General features: G+C 39.7%; 1 protein-coding gene across 1 annotated transcript in view; it reads right to left on the bottom strand.

Annotated features, from left to right (window-relative positions):
* Positions 1–21,363, bottom strand: part of SLC49A4 (solute carrier family 49 member 4) — a 71,867-nt gene that overhangs the window by 27,513 nt on the left and 22,991 nt on the right. Inside the window, exons 3-4 of the mRNA XM_065637557.1 lie at positions 10,552–10,820; positions 4,451–4,580 (exon numbers count right to left, since the gene is read on the bottom strand). Coding sequence (XP_065493629.1) covers positions 4,451–4,580; positions 10,552–10,820 — 399 coding nt within the window. The remainder of the gene's footprint in view (positions 1–4,450; positions 4,581–10,551; positions 10,821–21,363) is intronic.

Below are 21,363 nucleotides of genomic sequence, written 5' to 3'. Positions count from 1 at the left end.
TGTGTTTTCTTTTCCCTCCCAATTAAAATTATTCAACCTTTAGTATTCAGTGAAGATGAAGCAGTCAAAGCCGTATCATCATCTTCATCGTACACAGCTAAACAGGAGTTGGCAGACAAATACCACTACCAATTTCTCCCACCCACCCACCGAAACCAAAAGCAAATGCAACATCTTTGCTAAGAAACATCCAACTTTTCCTTGAAAAATGTTTCGATTTGGGAATAAAACCAGAAAATACACTTTGGACTCCGCAACACCGATATTTTAAAGTTAAGAGATTTCACTGTGATTCCAAGGTTATCTCACAGGATACGTGCATAACCACAAAACGTGGCTCCCCCCCATTCCCAAACAATGTACATAAAATTGATCCTGATCAGTGCCAGTTCCTTGGCATGCAGCAGCAATTTGATAGCACGTAGTCACAAAAGCCAAGAGGTAGGGAAAGAGCTTCAAATACTCTCCAGAACACTCAGAGGTTTGCAGCTTACACTGTTTTACTCCCCTAGAAAATCCACGCACAGCACACCAGCCAGTGTTTTTTTGCACTGTTCTTTTTCACACATCCTCTTCTTGAATAACACATTTCTATCACATGAACATATCCTCCTCTTTCTATCATTCATGTCAGATTTATTTTCTAATGCAAAGAAAAACAACTTCCAAACTTCCAGCTCTTGCACACACTGCTTATACTTCTCTGAATGCTAAAGCATCTGCTGTCTTCTTGACATTTTTTCTCTTTTAATAATACCATACTCTTATCCTAGTCTATCTTGTATCACCTTGGCATCTCTTAAGGTAAGCTTTATGCTGCTATTTGGTATTATTAATGTAAAAGCTAATTCAACATCTGTAGAATAAAATAAAAAGGGAAGTGCCCATTTTGCATGGACATTATGTAGCCATGTCACAGATTGCAAAAGGGAACAAGTCTGAATGCACTCATCCAGAATAACACTTGCTTGATACTCAAAATCTTTGGCTATCTGAACCTCACCTTCACTAAAGAGCTGCTTTTGGTGGGATCCCACGTGGGATAGCCGCTCTGTGCCACGTCCAACTTCTAGTCCCAGTACTAGAGAACCAGCCGTGTCATGACACTCTCCAGTGACAGAGGCTGCTCCAGAATAAGGTGACCAGGAGAAAGTTGCATGGCAGTGACAAAGCAGCACTGATCACCAGATGCCACTCTGTCCCCTTGTCCAGCAATAACTACCACCGGCTACATTAAGTGCTAAAGCTATTCGAAACATACATCTTAAGCAGCAGCTCCGCTTTTCATTGCTCCAGTCACTTGTATTTGTTTTTGCAATCTTGCAGTTGTTCCACTGGAAATAGAAAAATGTGCTGTCACATCATCAGTTGGTGAACACACACTGTTTTCCATCATATCAGCCCTGATGGATATCAGGATATCGGCACCAGCCTCTGGTAAACCATTCTGTTGGAATACGAATTGGCTTTTTCTTCTGTTTTTTCAGAAAGCTACAAAATGCCACCAGAATCCACGAGACAGGCTGGTTCAGAGGGGAGCCCCGTCAAAGTCAGGCACCATGTTCAGAATAACTTTGACAGAGTCTATTAACATCAGGCACACTCTGAGCAGCTTCCATCGCTGGATGGTGATGTCACATTGAAGTTTCATTAAAGAAATAATGATGCACAAATACTCTATTACAAAATTTCAAAATTGCTTCCATAGTCCCTTGAAAATATAAAAGGCACGTAACCAGCTAAAAGCACCTAATTACTTCAAAAATCACTACATGTTTTCTTAATGCAGATTTAAAGACTTATCAACTATTTACTTGTCTTAGAATTTGTGGCATATTCTGAAATAGGAATGAAAATTAAAAAGTCATATTTGCTTTACTCAAGAAACTGAGAAAGGGCACCATACTTTTTTCTAATGGAAATTCAAACTACACATGTCACAGTGAGTGATAGACTGTTAAAATATTTGGGCTTAGCTCCCAAACCATGAGTAATCTGCCATCTCCCACTGCAGGCTGAGAGAGTTGCTATCAGGAGATAACCAGAGATCAGCTAATGGTTACAATCTGTCAGAAACAGGAATCATCCGAATCAGAAGGAAGAACCAGGTTTCTAAGCAAGTTGAAAAAAAAACAGCCTACAGGGGATGGTTGACCCAAAGAAGATATTTATAATATGACTCTGCAAGAAGCAGCTCATGAAGACAACTGCTCAAGGACCCAAAGGCACGAAGGAGTGTGGGAGCTGCAAGGATGCGATAGATCCCCTTGGCGTCCAAGGAAAAAGGTCAATGACTTCAATGGTAAAGTTATGCTGTGCAGCTTTATTTTGAAGTATTAAAACTGCAGCCTAGGGGAGAGAAGAGGGAAATGAGGAACATCTCAATTCTCATGAGTGTTTTTTGGTGCTGAGTCGGGTCAGCCCGCCAGCTCACACACATCCTAAATGCCTTAGACACAGTTTCTCATACCAGAGCTTAAGCCTGCAATAAAGGGGAAATCATGATTTCCTGGTGCGCGTCAGCTGATTACCTTCAGTCTACACCATTAAGTCAAAAGAAAGACTCTCTGTGCCAAGAATTATGAAGTCCAGATTAGGCAGGCAGCACATCTTAGAAGCCTAACGAACCAGATGATGGATTTCTCTTGAAGCACGGCAGATACCATTTTCTTTTATAAAGCCCCCTTGCTTGATGGATTGTTGCTGAAAGGCTCCTCAAGATAAGTGGGTTTAATGATGAACTGTTGATTGTTTCATGCACAGAGGAATGAAGAAGTGCCTTTGATGAGGGCTTGCATGGAAGAACGCATGAAGACCAGAGGGAAGGGAGATATAATGATCTGCATGTGTTTTAAAAAACCTCTTGGTTCTTGGAGACACTATAAACTATGCTTATTATTTAGGTGTCCAGTTTGTTTTCTTAAGTTTCATTGATGGTGAATAGTTAAGACAGCTTTACTGTTTACCTCCTGACCTTACCAGTATCTCAGGTTCACTGTTTACACCACTTCAAACAAGCAATCTGACGGTTATAAAGCTCCCAAATGAAGTACTGTCAACAGAAATTTTGTATTTCACCTGTGGAGCCAGTTGCTGTTTGGATTTCTGTTCAACGGCAACATTTTTACAACACAGCCCTCAGGCAGGGGCTCACCACACACCAGCTTGGGTGCGTAACAACATTATTGCATGCGCCAAGTGTCCTTATGGGAATTGTGATTTTTTAGTATCCTGAACAGGTCACTTTGCAGACTAACCAGACAGCTGTATTCACACTTTTCTCCTAACAGCCAGCAGCCAGCCTGTTCCAGGATGAACACACAGGATTAAGCACCTTGTCAACTATTTACTTCTCCAAACTGCAACAAATGCCTCCAAAAAGAACAGAAAAAAACCCCAGTGACAACAAGGGATGAGTTGTTTTTGCTGGCTCTAAATACACTTTTAGAAAGTACAGCTCACAATAGGTCTGTAAGAACCAAATGCCTAAAGCTCCACAATTACCACGTTTCAAGCAGCACTTAGATAGATAGATAGAGATAGATTCAGCTCCTATCACTACATCACCAAGAAACAATTACAGCAAGAGTAACCGCATGATGGGAGCGGTTCTTCTTTGCCCCAGAAAGTTCACCTGTGCAGTATCACGTACAGGGCACAGGCCTTCACAATTATTCACCATTAATGCTAGAGTCACTTCAGCTGTTCCTCTGAGATCAGATTCCCATTCCACAGACATGCTACGAACACTGAGGGGGACGGGACTGTGTCTTACCAAAAACACTCAAGTGGGAGAAGTTGCAAAGCTGGAGATGTCACTTTTTATATATATCTATATCTATATATTTAAACACAAAAATCTAAAGGAAACTCACCTTTGAACCTGTCCAGAAACCCATCTGGAGACACTTCTCCTTTCCCCACTTCATATTTTAACATACAATTAATGTGATTTAATAGACTGCATAATAGTCTCAGCTACTCCATTCATTGCTCCCATGGCTGATTGAAAGCAGCTGGATACTCCTTTCATAAGCAAACCCCAAATTCATTCCAATATAATAAGCATGGAAGAAAGCAGCTTATTAGTTATGCCCAGTGTTGTTAACTGTTATCTCACACCTAGCAGTACACACACTGTGAACACTCTTGTACAACCTGATGTAACAGAAGCATTGCATAAGAAAAGCCATGCTAATAGGATGACTAAAGCAGCATTAGCTCTGAAGGACTCTGGCGTGAAGGCTTGAGATATATCCAATGATTTAAAATTTAATGTCTGCTTTTTAGCTGTTAGCATCCTTTTATGCCTCAGCATTAATATTTAATTTGATTTTGCTTAAAAGCACTACAAACCAACTTGTTTGTTAAATGAGAAGATTAAAGCACACTTGGTGTTATTTATTTAGGTGCTGATCTGCTTTGAAGTGGAAACCCAGTGAGGACCTACCTTAAGAGTCTGCAGAAGCTTCTCCTGTAGCTGAGCCGTTGACTCGCCGCAGCCACACTGGGAGGGAATGGAGGCCTTGAGGGGAAGTAGGCCAATGCCGCCGAAAATATCAGGGAAACCATTCCAAATTCTAAACAAGAGAGCAAAGGAAAACAAAACCGAGAACAGATGTTAGCATCGAAAGCCTTGTTTCAGTACAGCATTGTTATCAGCCCACCTCTGACACATAAATCCCACCACAAGTGCTTTACTGATCTCAACAACAGAACTCCGTAACTTATAGGAAAATTTATTTTTTCCTTCCCAAGCAAGATTTCAATTTGAGATGGAGAATCAATGAGCTGGAGAAATACTGGCAGTCCATTCCATTGAAAGGAGCTGCAGAGCAGTGGGCTCACACATGGGAACTCAGTGCAGCAAAAGGAAAGCTTTTGTTTTTTTCTCTTTAAAGAGAACTGCATTGTGAAAATCTGGCCACGTTTCCTTGTGATGGAAGTAACACAGTTCAGGTAACAGCATGCTAGAGACTTTAAACAGATGGGACTGGGGAAGCCCCAGGGCATGGAAAGACAATTACTTGGCGCACGAGATGATCAGAGGGCTGGAGCTCCTCTCCTGTGACAGACTGAGAAAGTTGGGGTTGTTCAACCTGGAGAAGAGAAGGCTCCAGGGAGACCTTAGAGCAGCCTTCCAGTACCTAAAGGGGACCTACAAGAAAGTTGGAGAGGGACTTTTTACAAGGGCATGCAGTGGCAGGACAAGGGGTAATGGCTTTGTACTGAAAGAGGGGAGATTTAGATTAGCTTTAAGGAAGAAATTCTTTGCCTTGAGGGTGGTGGGGCACTGGCACAGGCTGCCCAGAGAAGCTGTGGATGTCCCATCCCTGGAAATGTTCAAGGCCAGGTTGGACGGGGCTTTGAGTGACCTGGTCTAGTGGAAGGTGTCCCTGCCCATGGCAGGCGGGTTGTAACTAGATGATCTTTAAGGTCACTTCCAACACAAACCATTCTATGATTCTATGAAGGCAAACAAAAGGTCAAGCAAGGCAGCATCTCTGACACAAACAGTATTATTACATGTCAATAGAATATAAAGAGAAAAGTGTAGGAGTAGCCATGGCTCAGGAATACAAAGAGCATTGGTAGTAGGGAGAAAAATGAAAGCATGCAGCTGTTTGCAGATGTTCCTTTTGTTCAGCAGCAGGCATTCTAGATCTTTGAAAAATTTCACAGCAGAAATTTGGACCTGAATTTGCAAAGTGATGAGCACTTCACGGAAAATACTAACTAAGCCCCCTGATCAGACATTCTGAGGATAAACAACTCTACTCACAGTCAGCCTAATTAATTTGTCTTACAGGCCTTTTACAATGTATATCATGTTCTCCACAGTCCTCAATCCCAACATTTCTCCTATCCCCTTTGAAAACAAGATTCTTTGCTGCTGGAGAGAAAAATGTATAGCTGAAGTGTGTTATCTTAAAAGAACTTGTGATCTTATAACAAAGAAGTGCTCACTGACACCACAAATAAATTCCAGCAGAGCTGGATACTCGATTGCATTCATTTTCTTTTTTCTTCTCTTTTTTAATAAATCAATATGAACATGGCACTTTGCCAGCTCTTCTGCTAAACCAGAAGAAAATAAATTCAGGAAACTGAAAAGTAAATAACACTTGGAGTCTAAATGGATCAGCTGGAGATGGGGAAGGAAATGAATGCTCCTATTTGGTATATGGAAAAAAAGGCTACACTAAGTTTCTTTTGAAGGCATACTGGGAATGTGATAATACCATTCTTCACGATTTTGAATTATGTAGTGTCTCTTTTCTTGCTGGGGTTTAATTGCTTCTTCAAGGGTTAAGGGCACTTTAACTAGACCTTCTCACTGTATCTCATCTGTTCTCCAGGAAACGGATTCATTTCTATCTTCGTGTACATTGTTTTTGAGACCATGAGCAGAGAATAAAGACCCAGCTGTAACTGATCATCCCAGATCTAAGAAAGGGATGAGATGCTCTGTCACTGCAGGATGATACTGGACAGGGAAGCCAAAAGCTTTTTATTCCCTTCTCCTGCATCTAGGCCTACACATTGGTTTACAAGTACACATATGTACATGCATACACACACTTTAATCACTTATTAAAGCGAGATTTCAGAGCGCAGACAGGTATAGCCAACAAGAATGTGACCACGAAACCCCATAATAAGCTTTATCCAAGGTACTTATTATTTCACTTCATTATACTTCATTATACTGCAGTGCTGTAAGGGGAAAAGCTAGGTCTTTCTCTAAAGAATGTAAAACATGTTCATAATTTTTTTTAAGTCACAGTAATATTTTATTATAGGTGCCCATCTGGGGCCTCTTCCACAGGTCTCCTCAAGATTCCTGCCAGTCAAACTGCTGCAGTAGGAGCAGTATAGAAACACTTTTTTTTTTTTTTTTTTAATTATTACATTTAGCATGCAGTCCTTGTAGTACTTTCTTGCAACTCTTTAATGTTTCCCAGTGTTATACTTTCCAGGCTAACGAATTCGCCTCGCAAGCATGGCCCTCATGCACAAAAGAGCGGAATTCACTTTGGAAACTAAAGCAGCTGCCTCTATTGAAAAGTAAAAGTCTTTCGTGCCATCCTAGCTTTGTGTATCACACTTGCATCTCTATCAAAAGTCCAGATATTTCCAAACACATCCGACTTCTTACATGTTGCATTCCTCCCTCAGCAGGAAACCCAAACCTTTATCTCCGTCACCATTTACTTTACCAGACTAGATAAATACATTCCCAGGACAAGTTATAGATTTTAAGCAGGGAGTAAAAGTAAGTAGAAGAGAAAAGGTAAGAAACAGGTCAATATTGAGACAGAGGGAGCTAAAGCCACAAAAGAGGAGCTCTTCCACAGGAAATATCAGCTTCTCAACAGCGCAATGGATGCAGCAAAGTACCTGGAATTGGGCAAGTGAGCATGAATTAGTGTACAGAAAGACAGGTCTGTATCTCTTGCTGATGAGTGAATCTGGAAGCCTCAGAAAAGCAATCTGAATACCATGCCACAGTGCCCTGTGGACATCAATGTGGAAAGATACGTGCATCTTCACCTAGGAAGCATGCACCCTGCTGCCCAGGTAAGCCCCAAACAGAAAACACTAGGTTTATAGAGGCACAAGCCTCCTCGATACAAGGTCTTTTTCCTTCTGATAGGCTACTCATAGCATAAAAACCTACCCAAACCCAGAAACCCTCCTCCCCATCTTGTCCCAAAATGTAAAGAGGCAATGAGGGCATTTTACACACACACACTTTAAAAAAAAATAATGATTTCACATTGATATTTAGGAAAGCACATGGCTAAAAGCTCTGGCTGCAGTGCAGAATAATTCAAGCTTCCTTATGCGGTTCAGGTAATACAATTCAATCCCAATTGGCTATATCTGTACTATTTCAGCTGTGAACTCAAATGTGCAGAGACACAGATGACACAGAAAGAGGCTGTGGTAATTCAGCTGAGCTCTTAGTCCATGTTTGAGATAAAGGAACAGCAATTTATTAAAACACAGAAGAGACTGGAGTTAACTGAGCAATTTCAGAATGGGTTTATAAGCAATTGCTTTGTAATCGTGTTTGAGGTTAAGTCCTTGGAAAATTAGCACACTCTTAGCATGCTACTGATCCCAAGGTAACAATTCACATCGTTGCCATCTTTTAAAAGTCATCACCTAACTTTTGGAGGCTGCTTATCTAAAGCTACCTCACACAAAAACAACAAGCTCCACTACAAACACAACTCCTTTAGGAGTTAGCAGAGTGGTTATCTCATGGAACTGGCTTTCCCACAGTATCTGAAAGGAGATGTCACGCCAAGCCTGAGCACTTGCTAAAGAAGTGGGGAAGTGGGACACTTGGATCCAACTCCTTGTTCTGCCACATTCTGTAACACCTTTACTAGTAACCTGTGAAGCCAATTTGAGCTTCATTCTCTGCCCAGCTGATTGAGGGGACAAACGATACCCTACCACACCTATCAGTTATTTTTTGGTCCACAGAACAGAGCTGTACAACTACCCCGAGGCAGGGACCCAGCACCAGGCAGCCATCCTTCCAGGCCTGGAGCTCACCTGGGACAACAGAGCAGCAGGGACCTTGCTCCTTCATCCAGGGAAATAGGGCTGAGATGAGACAGGACAAACCCCAGGAAGGATTCAAAGCAACCTCCTCTTTCACAGTTCCTACCAATTTAAAACCAGTTGGACATTTTGCCACCATCACCACGATTCACCGCAGGCCAGCAAGGTTCAGGAACCAGCTCCTTTCATTGTCTGAAGAACAAAAGGGCTTGTAGCTCCTGAAAAGATGCACCCCATACAACACAACTACAACTGCAGTTGTGCAATGAAGCTGACCATTGTTCAAAGCACTTTGAAGTACTAAGTCAAAACTACAGATGGAAGCTGAAGAGCTGCTGTAGGATCATGTTGTGCTGGGACAAATCCCAAACAGGTCTACAGGATGATCCCAAACCCTTGCTGGCTCAGAAAGGCAGCAAGAGCTGTGCCGAGACACAGGACAGGCAAGACACATCTCTGAACCTTGGTGGCCAGCAAGATCCATCAGTTTCTGAAGAAAATGCTTAGGAAAACCTCCCAGAAGAGAACAGAGGAGCAAGTGAATCTAATGGGCTCCTAAAAGCTACATTTCTTATGCTACCACACTCAAAACAGTGGTTTTAGGCACAAAACTGTACTTCCTTTAGGCAGATGAATTCTTCTCTCTCCATGGAAAATCTGGAGAAGGAGAGCTTCTCTAATCTCCGGATTTCTCCTTCCCTTACGTACCACTCCTCAGGACAAAAGCTGACTTGCCTTCATTTCTCCTTTCACACTGGCTGTTTTCATCTGCCATGAGATTTTCGGAGCCCAACATAACACTTACTTCTGAAAAAGGCCTTAACCAACTCCAAGTTTCCTTGTTCCAAATCATTTGAGTGCAGTAAAAAGTAGGTTACTCAAAAATACTTGCTGAAATAGTGATCCAACTTCTACTGTACTTTCTTTAAGATGAACAGTAAAGTGGTCCTCACCCAACAGGAGCATTAACTTGGCAAAATTTCCATAATGTTCAGGAATCAATGATCACAAGCAGCTCACTGAGTCCCATAAACCTGCATATAAACTACACACTATATATAATTTAAGACTTCTGGAACACTTAGGGCTAACTCCTGGCTGAATTTCAGGGCCTGCAGTTTTAAGGGGAGAAAAACTCAACCGAATGTGCAACTGCCATGACACTAAAGTTCAGCTGCTCTTAGTGCTATGTCAATTTATGTCCACTAAGAATCAGACTGTAGACTCCTAAGCCACTTAACCAACTTTTTCCTTAAAGCTTGCTGATAACTTTTATAAGTCACACAAAGAGCCACGGAAGTCACTGCATGAAAAACAGTGAGGACATGAAATCTAGGTTATATCAGGTGAATTTTATATCAGTGTTTTTTTCCACTAAACTTCATTGAAAATGCTCACCACATAGTAATTATGTGGTTTTAGTTAAAAACAAAATCTACTGAGTTTCAATTTCAGTGTTACGTTCTTAAATACTAATGATCTAATCACATTTGAAAGGCATATGCAAGTCATAAATTGAGGCTGATTTAACGCAGGAAAGAATTTCATGCTGAAGGACTGCTGGATTTCCATCCTTACAGAAACAAAAGAAAAACCTAACCTGTCATGGACACCTTTTTTTTAATGAAAATTCAAGAAGCAAAAAACAGTTTGGGAGCCCAGTGAAAGCACAGGCTCTCCTAAGATCAGCTGATACAAACAACTGAAATACTTCATTTGGAATCAGTCGTGCAAAAGGTTATTTTAAAATCTTTCGTACACAAAAAGGAAAAAAAACATTAACCCTTCTGATGGTACAACATTTTACCACTTCATTATTTTCCATGTCAGCAGCTGTTTTCTGTGCGGACCAGCCACTAGAGGGTAGTGGTTCACAAGTACCAAACACACACGAAAGTATGTAAATTTGGTATAATTGTTTTTCTTTTTTTTTTAAAAAAAAATAAATATATATATATTTTTAAGCCACACCTGCATACAGCACAGCCTCAATGCGGTCCTTGATGTGCTCTGTGTTGCTCTGCGACGCCAGCGGGAGGTGAGACGATGTGTTAGGAGATGGCACTACGAGAGGTCCCACTAGGAAGGCGCCAGCAGCGCCCAGGTAATTGAGCAGTGATGCGATGGCTGTTGCTGTGGCACGTTCGTCCGGGGAAAACCACGTCGTAGAAAGAAATGGTGCTGCGTTCATCACAGTTGGACCCGCCAAGCCATTTAGCAGCTGCCCTCCGTGAATCAGCCTGTAACAGAGATGAGAGACTATAGTCATTTGGATGACAATTTCTTGCCCCCCTTCTTTTTTTTTTTTTAAATTAAAAAAGCATGTAAGATATTGAGTGCTGGAGACGGAGTAACTGCACAAAGAAATGAAAGTCCTGTGCAAATAAAGGGTATTCTATACACTAAAAGAAGCCAAATTAGACTGAGTTAAAGAATCCAGAGCTTCTCTCTTCTCATTACCTCAGATAAATGGAGAAGCAAATGTTCTCTTCAAAGCAGGAAAGGGAGAGGGAATTAAAGGGACTTTCTTTGCAGGAAAAAGGTATCATGATAGGATATAAAAGTACAAAAGGTGTTGTAGCAGGAAAGCTTTAAATTACAAACATCTTAAACCTGACCCCTTGTCTGCATAAATCTCAACAGAATATTTAAATTAGTTATGGCAGATCCAAAACTGAAACACTTCAGCAAAATACTCTGCATATTTTTTCACTGCATTATTTATTTTTATTTACACACTCAGATGAGCTCTGTGTGCCTACAGATGAGGAGGCTGGGCTGTTGAGGTTTCCAAGAGAATCGTCTTCTCCAGCAATCTGGCCATTCTCAACATACCGTTGAGTCAGCCGAGCAAACCCAGATTTTTCTCGTTTTTCACACTCATTGGGATTTAACAGATAAGACTGGTGACAGAACAGAGACAATACTTCCAAGCACTCAAGTCTCTAATAACTTTGGCTTAATATTAGTACAATGAACACATACAGAAAGGACTTTTTGAAGGCTCTTCTACCTGTGGAAGTCAGCCAGAAACCTTCCACTTTGACTTTTCCAAAATGTGATCAGCCATGAAAGGCAAAACCATTTTGAAATTTATATGAAAACCTCATGTTTTCCCATAGAGAGCTATCGAGTCAAACACAACATTGCAACCCTCCAAGGCAGATCTATCCATTGTACAATAAAATGGTGGCAGATGACGTTTTTGAATTGGTGGTGGGTTTCTAAGCACAGCAGGAACTCGCTGTTATTGCTGCAAGACTTGAGTTGTCAGACACAAAAAGCTACGGCCTGAAAATGGGGAAATATAAGCTAGCATTTAGGCAATGTTTCAAGCCACAAATGGCTGAATGATACACAGTGTAGTAGTAGTTTTTTAAGGCACATAAAGGAATAAAATATGCAAAAGAAATGCTGACAGACTCTTTATCAAATTAACAAGCTAGCTTTCAACAAAAAGGAATAGATGCTACTGATTTTCAGTGGATTAGAAATCAAATTTTTAAACCAAGTTTATAAAAATATACAGAAGAAAAGAAAAAGCTATTACATATCATCTGAAAGAAACACTTTCTGAGCTGAGACAGAAGTAATATCCACTCTTAAATATAAGCAATTGCTACCTTTTTTTTTTTAAAAAAAAAAAAAAGTTCACATAATGAGGATAGATTTCATTACTATTTGCTCGTGACGTGTTTCAGATGGACATCACCAAGGCCTGGTCAGGCCTTTTTAATGTTTGTTAAACTGGGCCCCCCCAATAAAACAAAATGAATTTTTTTAAAAGAAATAAAAAGCACTATCTAAATAATGCTCTGGTATAGGTTTCTGGAGGAGATCCTACATGAATCCCTTATGATTACTCTTCAAGTCAGTGTACTTTGGGCAAACCAAGGTAACTTTGCATACTTTGGTATTTTTGCTTTACTTATCTCACCACAATAAGTTATTCTCAAACTTATTCTAAACTGTTCCAGTGGATTTGCAGAGCTATGCTGCATCCCCCAAACCACCTGCATTTCAGTAGCAAGTGAGGTAACAATTGCAACATATAAAGATTTTATTTTAGTATTTCCTCTTGATCTAGAGTGAATTTAATACTTAAATTGTGGGTTTGTTATTGTGTTCTAGGAAAAGTGCATTACCACAAAATAACCTTTATAGCTATAGGTGCCATACGAACACTTCTGTTCGTTTATCCTACTATGATAATATTGTTTTAATTCAAGTATGCCTGCTCTATTGAAATCCTAAGGGCAAATAAAACTCACTAAAATCAGAAAAAAGTACAACAGTTCTGCAGCACCTCTTGACATGTAGGCACCTCATCTGGTAGAAAAGTTTTGTAAAAAAAAAAAAAAAAAAATCTATATATATATCACTGAACAAAAACCTCAATTTATATATTGTGACAATCATACATACTCTTCTCATGTACTTAAGCTTTAGATTTCAATTATGTCTATCAAACTCCATCATCTGTGTAAAGGTCTACAACAGACCTCTATAGTCAAGGGAAAAATAGATGTTAATTTTACTTTGCAGATCCAAAGGGAGAAAGTAGTACGTTAATCCAGAATTTTAAATCTACATTACTGTTCTGTCTTAGTTTTTTTTCCAAAGAAAGAGACAATTTTTATCTCGCTGTAGGTCTCTTCTGTCGGTGTCCTCCTGCCTGCTTGCTTTCCTGCCTTGCCCTGCCTGTTCCTATCAATTTGCCTTTCCATCTGCTTTTCTGGCCTTTACCAAGCTCGACATTATCATCCAAGCTAAACCATCTCTTATCTTTATATTGCTTAATTTTTCAAATCAAACATATTGTGGTTAATAAACACTATTTTCAGACTAAATTGCCACAGATATACAGACTACTACCACAAAAACCTCTGCGTATGATAACAGTCTAAATCTTATTTTATCTGGTGTTCAATACTGGCTTGAATTAAGCTTCTTTTTCCTGAGAAAAAAGATTATTTGCATTGTTCCTCTGCACATCCTTCAATCATTTCCCTGGAGAGGCAGGGACGAGAGATTCAAAACACGATTTGGTGCATTTATGAAGCTGCTGCTCCGGGAGATGTGTGTAGCAGACGCTCCATCTGACAGAGAAATATGAACACAACAGCTTTGGTGGCTTTTTGCTATTTGTTACAAACTCTTATCATCACTGTGTTAGATTTTACTCTCACATGCCACAGGAGTCTCCCCTTGTACACCGTCAGTGCTAAAAATTGCTCCAACACCAAGAGACATTTGATTCTGTTACTCCCCGATTTTCTTGTTTCTGCTGCCGAAAAGGTGCAAAGAGCAACTGCATTTTTTCCCTGTCACAATTTCAGTTTCATTCTGCACAACAAGATTTCTCTTCCCTGAGAAAAGGGCTAACAGAACTTTAGCACGGGACTCTACCCAGCTGGAAAAATATTTTTCAGACTTATTACACTAACAGGGCAATTTTCATCTGTTATTTAACCAGCTCTGCTCTATTTTCAGATGCATTATTTTTCCAATCATGATCTACTTATTTTCAGATATCAAAAAGTAGAAAGATATTGAGTTCAAATAATAGAAAATAACAGAAGAGTAGAAGGCTTTTTAATCACAATCATAAAAGAGAAAACTGGACAAAATGACACCAGAAATTCATCCCTGACTTACAAAATAATTGATGACTTTTTAGCTTAAAGCAAAACTGGGGAAATAAACATCTACCCAAAATACCTTGTTTCTAGCCACTCCAGAAGGCAGGTCAGGAACTCATTTCAAGGTTTTTGCACACCTGACCTCTGCGCTAATGAATTTGTGTGTTCTGTCAAACTTGTAGATGAACACAAGCCCTTCACCAAAAAAATAAATAAAAATTATTTGAGGACTGATAGTAAATGCCAGTGCGAAATATCATGTGCCAGAGCATCACAGTAGTGGATAACTTACACATTTACATTATGGATATACCTGTCTACATATATTAAAAAAAAAATACACAGATATATATATATACACACACCTCCCTGCTTTGCACAAAATAGAAGTCACATTTGTTCCCAAACTGGCCTCTGAATTGTGAAAAGATGAAACGATGGATGGTTCAAATACAGCAACAGAGATGAAAAACTTCTTGTACTATATTGTCATCTCTTTTCCAAATTTTTGTCAAGTCACATTATAAATAACTTAAATTATACGGTTTTCATCACTTCCCTGAGAGAATATATTATATGAGTATTAAGAAGTAACACGGTTATACCCGCTTTATTCACTCCCTGCTGTCACTGCTGCAATATCCTAACAGGAAAAACAACAACAAAAAGTAAGGCTATAAATGCTGAAATTACAATATCACCGAGCAAACGCGTATGAAAAAAAAATTATATAGAAAAAAGGTTTTAGTGATTGATGATAATACTGTATAGTTAGGATGGGAAAGAGCTTCCATTTACAGTCAGCTTTATTTATCTTTTTCTCCTTGTACGAGTTGAAACTTTTCATGCATGGTCACGGTCCCGTCAGGTATTGGATTTGTTAAGCTATTAAAAAGCTCTGTGTTACATAAACACTTTTTCTGTGTTAAAAACCCAGACATTTAATGTATCTACCACAGTATATCTCATGCCTAGACTTAGGAGCATTTTACGTCAAAGAAAATCTCATTACTTTCTGTACTCAGGAAAACAAAGGCAATGGTAGAAGGAAAATGACTTACTCAAGAAATGACTTTTAATACAACGGATTTAACACTAAAATAAGTCTCCAAAGCTCACTTCTAAGATGTGTTAATTGAACTCGTTTTGGGAAGGCTAGGACTGGAGAAGTTGTTCAGTATTTTAACACTGATTAACAGGGTGGAAAGCGCATTTTCACCTTTTCCTTGGCAGGCAACACAGGGAAGAGCGAGGCCATCAGCCCCAGCACGTTGCTCTGATTCTCTAAACGTGGATTTTCTCTACCAGCCTCTGATAAGACCCTGTTCAACTGGGAAATTAGGTTCCTCAGGGTCCTAGGAGGGAGCAGAGCTCATCTCAAGAGCCTTGTAAGGATGTTTGTTTGTTTTTCCCTGAAACGTTTACCACACTTTTCCTCCTCACTGCCATGAGAATTGACGGCTTAGTCACTAATAAAACTTCTAAACAGATGTAATGAAAAAAAAATTGGTAAATCAGTTTTGCCGCTGTTTGGCAAAGCGTAAGGAGCACCGAAGCTGCTGAGAGCGCTGGGCGGCTGCTGCAGGACGCGAGTGCTGTAACGTGCCTCTTGGTCTGGAAAAGTTTAGCAGATTAATTGCTGATCCTAACAATTACCGCCAAAAAGAGATTCTGGATAAAGAAGTTAATGTTTTACAGAAATGGATGGCTGGTTTTTCTTTCACACGCCTGACATTTTCATTTATTGAAAGAAGTGGATTGTTCAATGCCTGTTAATTTGGAAGACAAATAAGTTTCTATAACTATTAGCTCATTGTGGGAACTACTGGAAGCAAATGAAAGAGATCCTTCCAGTGGAGGACTTCAGAGCGCTTTTCAAGTGCTATTGAATTCAGCCTCACTACATGGAAACAAAGCAAGTAAATACCTCCTACTCTAGAGCGTCTACATTGATGTATGATGCAAGTTGCTTGCCCAGGAAAAGGAATATGAAACATAGCCACATTATACATTAAGAGATTTATTACACCTCGGAGAGAACTGATACCAGTTTTGTAAAGAACCATCTCCGATTTTTCACAATTGAGTTACAGCAAACTTTAAAGCTTTTCCTTTAGACCCACAAAACTAAATGCAACAAAAGAACCCTCTATTCAGTGGAAACTTTTCAGGTGCGCTTTAAGACAAAGAATTAGGGAGGTCAAGTTCATGCTTTACAGCAATTCACTGCTACTGAGTATGAGCAGAACCTGATGCAAATGCTGTCCTGTTCATAACCCGAAAAGAGTGCAATAAGGCTCTATGTCTGGAAAAGGACTGGAAAGAAATATACCTCTGGGTAAAGCAATGAATTAATCTATTAAAAATAACATTCTGAAAGATTAATTTCATGGAAATCCACTTCCTTTCAATATTTTCATTAAATTATATATTTATTCTACAAAAGCTTTATGCCTTCTGGATACTCATGGATTGAGGCCATTAGCATTTTTTAGCTTGTTTTTGATGAGACCATTGATATGCGGCATAATTTAAAGCTGTTTTTCCCCATCAGTAAGAAAAATTATTACCAGCAGAAAGCCTGAGTCACTCTGTGGTACATTATCTCCAGCAATAAAGAGAAAAAGGAAAAACTTTTGAAAATGTACTGTTGATCATTTTCATCAGAAACCGGGCTCACAGCACCCGCTCTACAAACCATGGCCCTCAGCACAGCCCGTCACATCATTACGGGAGCGGACTTTGAAAGGACCACAGCATCTCCCAGGCACCTCAGCCTCACACATTTTCTCCCACTCTTAAAGAAAACAGTAAACACATTTGCAATGGTCTGAAAAACAGTGAGTTCCAGTTTCAGATTTAAAAGCATTTGAAAAACAGAGTTACTCTGAAACTATTATTACTGAGAGCCTGCCAAGAGAGAGATGAGGATTTGCAAGGAGAGGCAGCAGCAGCCTCAGCCCAAGCCCCTGACCTCCCCGTCAGCCGTCCTGACAGAGCAAAGGAACGAGGCGGGGGTACAGCCAGACCCCCGGCCCTACGGTGACAAATTCACCCACATCCTCACATCGTCCCGCCACGTTATTGTGTGGCCATCACAGCTGTCACACGGCTGAGAAGTGGTTTTCTTCATTTAAAGCTTTATCTAAGTTTGAAGGATGAGGGCTCATGAAATCAAAGCTTCCTTTTGGCTTTTTTTTTTTAATTAAAAGGGTTTTTTTCGTTGTTGTTTTTCCTGTAAAGCTAACCCACTCTACAAACCCATTATTAAAAGAAGACATCTTTAAAGCAACACTAACAGAGGACATACTCATCAAATATGAACAGACCCCAAATAAACATCATTGCTGTAAACACAAAGTAGGTAATTACATTATGGGCTAATGAGGCAAAATGTACTGAAACCTGTTATCAGAGAAAGGCATCAGGACAGGCTGCTACCAGGGCTGCCATGGGAGAAAGCTGATGGAGATTATCCAGCACAAGACAGGTCCTAAGTAGGATTTTTTTAGTAAAAGAATAGGAACATATAGGAGATACAGCAAATTAGGGAATGGGATAAACAAGACCTTTTTAAATGCTTTTGCACAATTTTTCAGTGAAAGAGCAAGAGGGTTTTAATTATAATGCAGCAACTTCAATATAAATTCAATTAATATGAATTCTTCAAGGACAGAAATTAGCCAACAGAATGTCAGTCACAAGACTAAGGCAAAGAGCTCAATGTGATTAAAAATTTCTACAGTTGAGGGTAACACCTGCCATTATATGAGATTGAGCTGAAAATCCCACAAAGACTATAAATTCTTTTCCCTTCCAGCACAGGCTGATGCTAGCTGTAGAAATGTTGTCCACTAAATACTGCTAAAATATCAAGCCCTTTCTGAGATTTCAGAGTTTCCTTTAATATATCTAATGGATTTACCCCTCTAAGAGTTTACACAGATTCTGTAAATTCTTAATTCAGCAGTTACCCCCACCACTGGGCCAGGCAGATGACACACACAGTGCCAGCCAAAATCCAGCACAGGAGCAAGAAGAAAGTGTGTATGTCACCAAAACTGTCGGAGACGTCCCCTGTTTCTACTAAGGCTGTTTCAGCTGAAGGAGAAGCCCATTTGGCTGCCACTCAAGCGGCAGCACCGATGGGGCTGCTGGTGCATCGCGGGACACGCAGCTCGGGCAAGGGCAGGCGGGACCCCTGGGCAGACAGGGAGACACTTAATCGCCCACTGAATCCACCGCTACCATCCACAGAGAAGCAAAGCAGGAAAAATCACCACCACTTAGAAACAACTCATAGGACTGCTCTCCCAAAGCAAGAGATTCGAGGCAGAAGTTAAAAGGTAAAACCTGCATACAAAATGAAGCTGGTGAAGGTAAAAAAAAAACCAAGCTAAACTGTTAAATTACAGGTCTATAAAGATTAAATATTCCCCATGAGAATTCACCTGTGAATATTCCTTTTTCCTCCACTTACCTCTTGTTTTGATACTACAGATTAACCCGCCTCAGCCTCCCCGCAGCATTGCAGCCAAAGCACAACCCAGCAAGTGCCATCAGTGCCGGGCAAGAGCTCCACCTCGAAACACCCTGCCCGGCCCTCACTGAGCTACAGCATACAAACAGGTACATTTATTCACCTCTTTACTCTCAGGACCACACTTTGGTTTAAACGCTTTTAAAATTTCTCTTCCCCAGTGAGTTAGGGAGTACACAACGTGCATCACTCTCTGTCTTTACTTTTTACAAGCAGATTCTTCTACGATCCTCTCCTAAAAGGCTCTTTTCATTCCCTTTTAATCCCCCTTCTCCACAGCTGCTCCAGTTTGGAGTGTGTTTTTGAACACAGAAGTCCATTCAGTATTGCCAGAGAATATAAGAGTCCTAATACGTCCTTTCTTTACTGAATCACCTCTTCTGAGGTGCCTCTTTGTGTTTTTCATGCATGAGAACAGTGAGTCATGGTCATTTTAGGATCAAGAAAGACAAATAATGAGATGATCCCATGTCATTCTTTAGGATTTCAGAAATGAAAATAGGAAAATGTGGAACTATTAAAGAATATGTCCAAAAAGAATTAAATACTTGACACAAACTAGGTTGCAACTGGATAAAAGAATGTACTAAAGATGTGGTAAGAGCAAATCTACAAATACCATAAAGGGAGAAGTTAATATAAATATATCTAAGAATAGGCAAAAAATTTCAAAATCCTTAGAAATTATATTATTAAAGAAAAAGCTCTTTTACAGGAACTACCAATTACCTGTGTGTTGCCCATAAATGACTCGGTAAATAACCATTCCTGTTTCCACTGTCGTTCTTGACATTATTGTTTTGTTTACTTCCCAACAAATGTTTTAATGATACTTACTATCAAGGAGCCGTGACTCAAGGTCCTCAATAACTACTTCTCTGTTGTGAAATCTAATGCGAAGGCCAAACCCTACCAATCCACAGCATACTAAGTTCCAATAAATTACTTAATTAATATATTCAATACAAATGACAAATTACTTTACTTCCATGTCTTTAATTATCCTGTCTTTCAAAACATTTTAAGAAGTCTTACATCACACAGTAGTCTTAAAAGTCACAGATTTATGGCTATGGGCTGATTTCATCATTTATTTCCTTCTTCTACATTTCAGTTCATATAGCTTTTTGCCCAATTTATTATTTTACAATCATATGGAAGACCTAAGCTGTATGTAAATGTATTCATAAACACAGAATATGAGAGAAATATGAAGTGTTATGTCGGCGGAAAACACCATCCTGATTTTGTCTATAAAAAATGGCCTCCTAGTAATGTTAACATTCAGGACAAAATAATGAAATTCTAAAAGAGCCCAATGAAAATATCCACTCAGTGCCAAGCAGTAGTGAAAAATGGAAGGACTGGACAAAATGCAGGCAAAAAGCAGTAATTATGCTCTTGTAGCCTTCAGGGAAGGGAAGGAGGTACAAGTTCAGGAATGGTACCATTTGATAACATCTTTTTTTAAAATGTTCTATATAATTTACGTAAATTATGAACTAAAATAAGTAGGTGTGGCAGACAAAGTTTTCATAAAGAATAATGGTTCAAACTCACTGTCATACCTGGCACATCTGACAAACCCAGAAGTGCATGGTACATAAGAAAAAAATCTTTCTAACCTCCTTTTCTGTACAATACACACATTAACCTCACAGGTTAATGGGCTGGAAAGGAAAGTAAGTAAATAAGCGCAGATGTGTATGTGAGAGGGACTTTACTTGTCCGTGTATAGGATGGTTCCTCAATCTTACATGCAAGTCCATACTTTCACATTTTCACCATGCACTCCCACTTCAGCCTTCACTGAATTTATGCAGTTCTGGCATGGATTCCCAATTCGGTTCTAGGTCACACACTGGCAGAGAATGAAAATTCACCATAAGTAACAGCTGCATCAAGAGACACACTCAAATGTGCAATCTGAATTTTCCCTCATACAAGTCACGCGTGGACATGAGCATCAAATGAACTGAAAACAGAGGTTAAGGTTTGTGTTTAAAACATGACTTGGAGAACTGGAGATGGCCTTAGCCTGCTGCTACATGCTACAGCCAAAAGAATAATTACAGACTAGAAAGGAGCTTAAGAACACACTTGGATATTACAGGCCTGTGTGAGATAAGAAGCATAAAGCAGCCAGGATTAAATGTCAGTCTTAATGGTGATTTCCTCACGTCTGTGATTGCTTTGATAGGCGATGGGCTTCAGTAGCTCTCCTTAATGCTAAATTACAAGAGCTTAGGGAGCAGAGACAGCTACAAAGTAGGAAAAAAACCCCTAAACCTGACAAACCTCAGGAACATTCTAGTAATTTTATGTATCTTAACTCTGACATAATTGTCCCATGGAAATCCTTCATTATATTACTATAGACTACCCAGGGACTGAAGGAACATATTACAAAACATGCAAAAGCATTTGAAGAAATTCCAGTTACACTGGCTTCTGAAACATTCCAATATTAGCTTGCGCGTGATCTTGTCCATCTGACTGGCTTTGTAATGTTCAAATTGTCATATTAATGCATAGACACATTCAGAGTAAGTGCAGAGTTTAGTGCTCAGCCAGTGGTTGCCAAGTCATTCAGCAGTAATG

This window comes from Caloenas nicobarica, chromosome 6 (genome assembly GCF_036013445.1).
Source record: "Caloenas nicobarica isolate bCalNic1 chromosome 6, bCalNic1.hap1, whole genome shotgun sequence".
NCBI lineage: Eukaryota > Metazoa > Chordata > Aves > Columbiformes > Columbidae > Caloenas > Caloenas nicobarica.
This window is presented reverse-complemented; position numbering and strand designations above follow the sequence as displayed.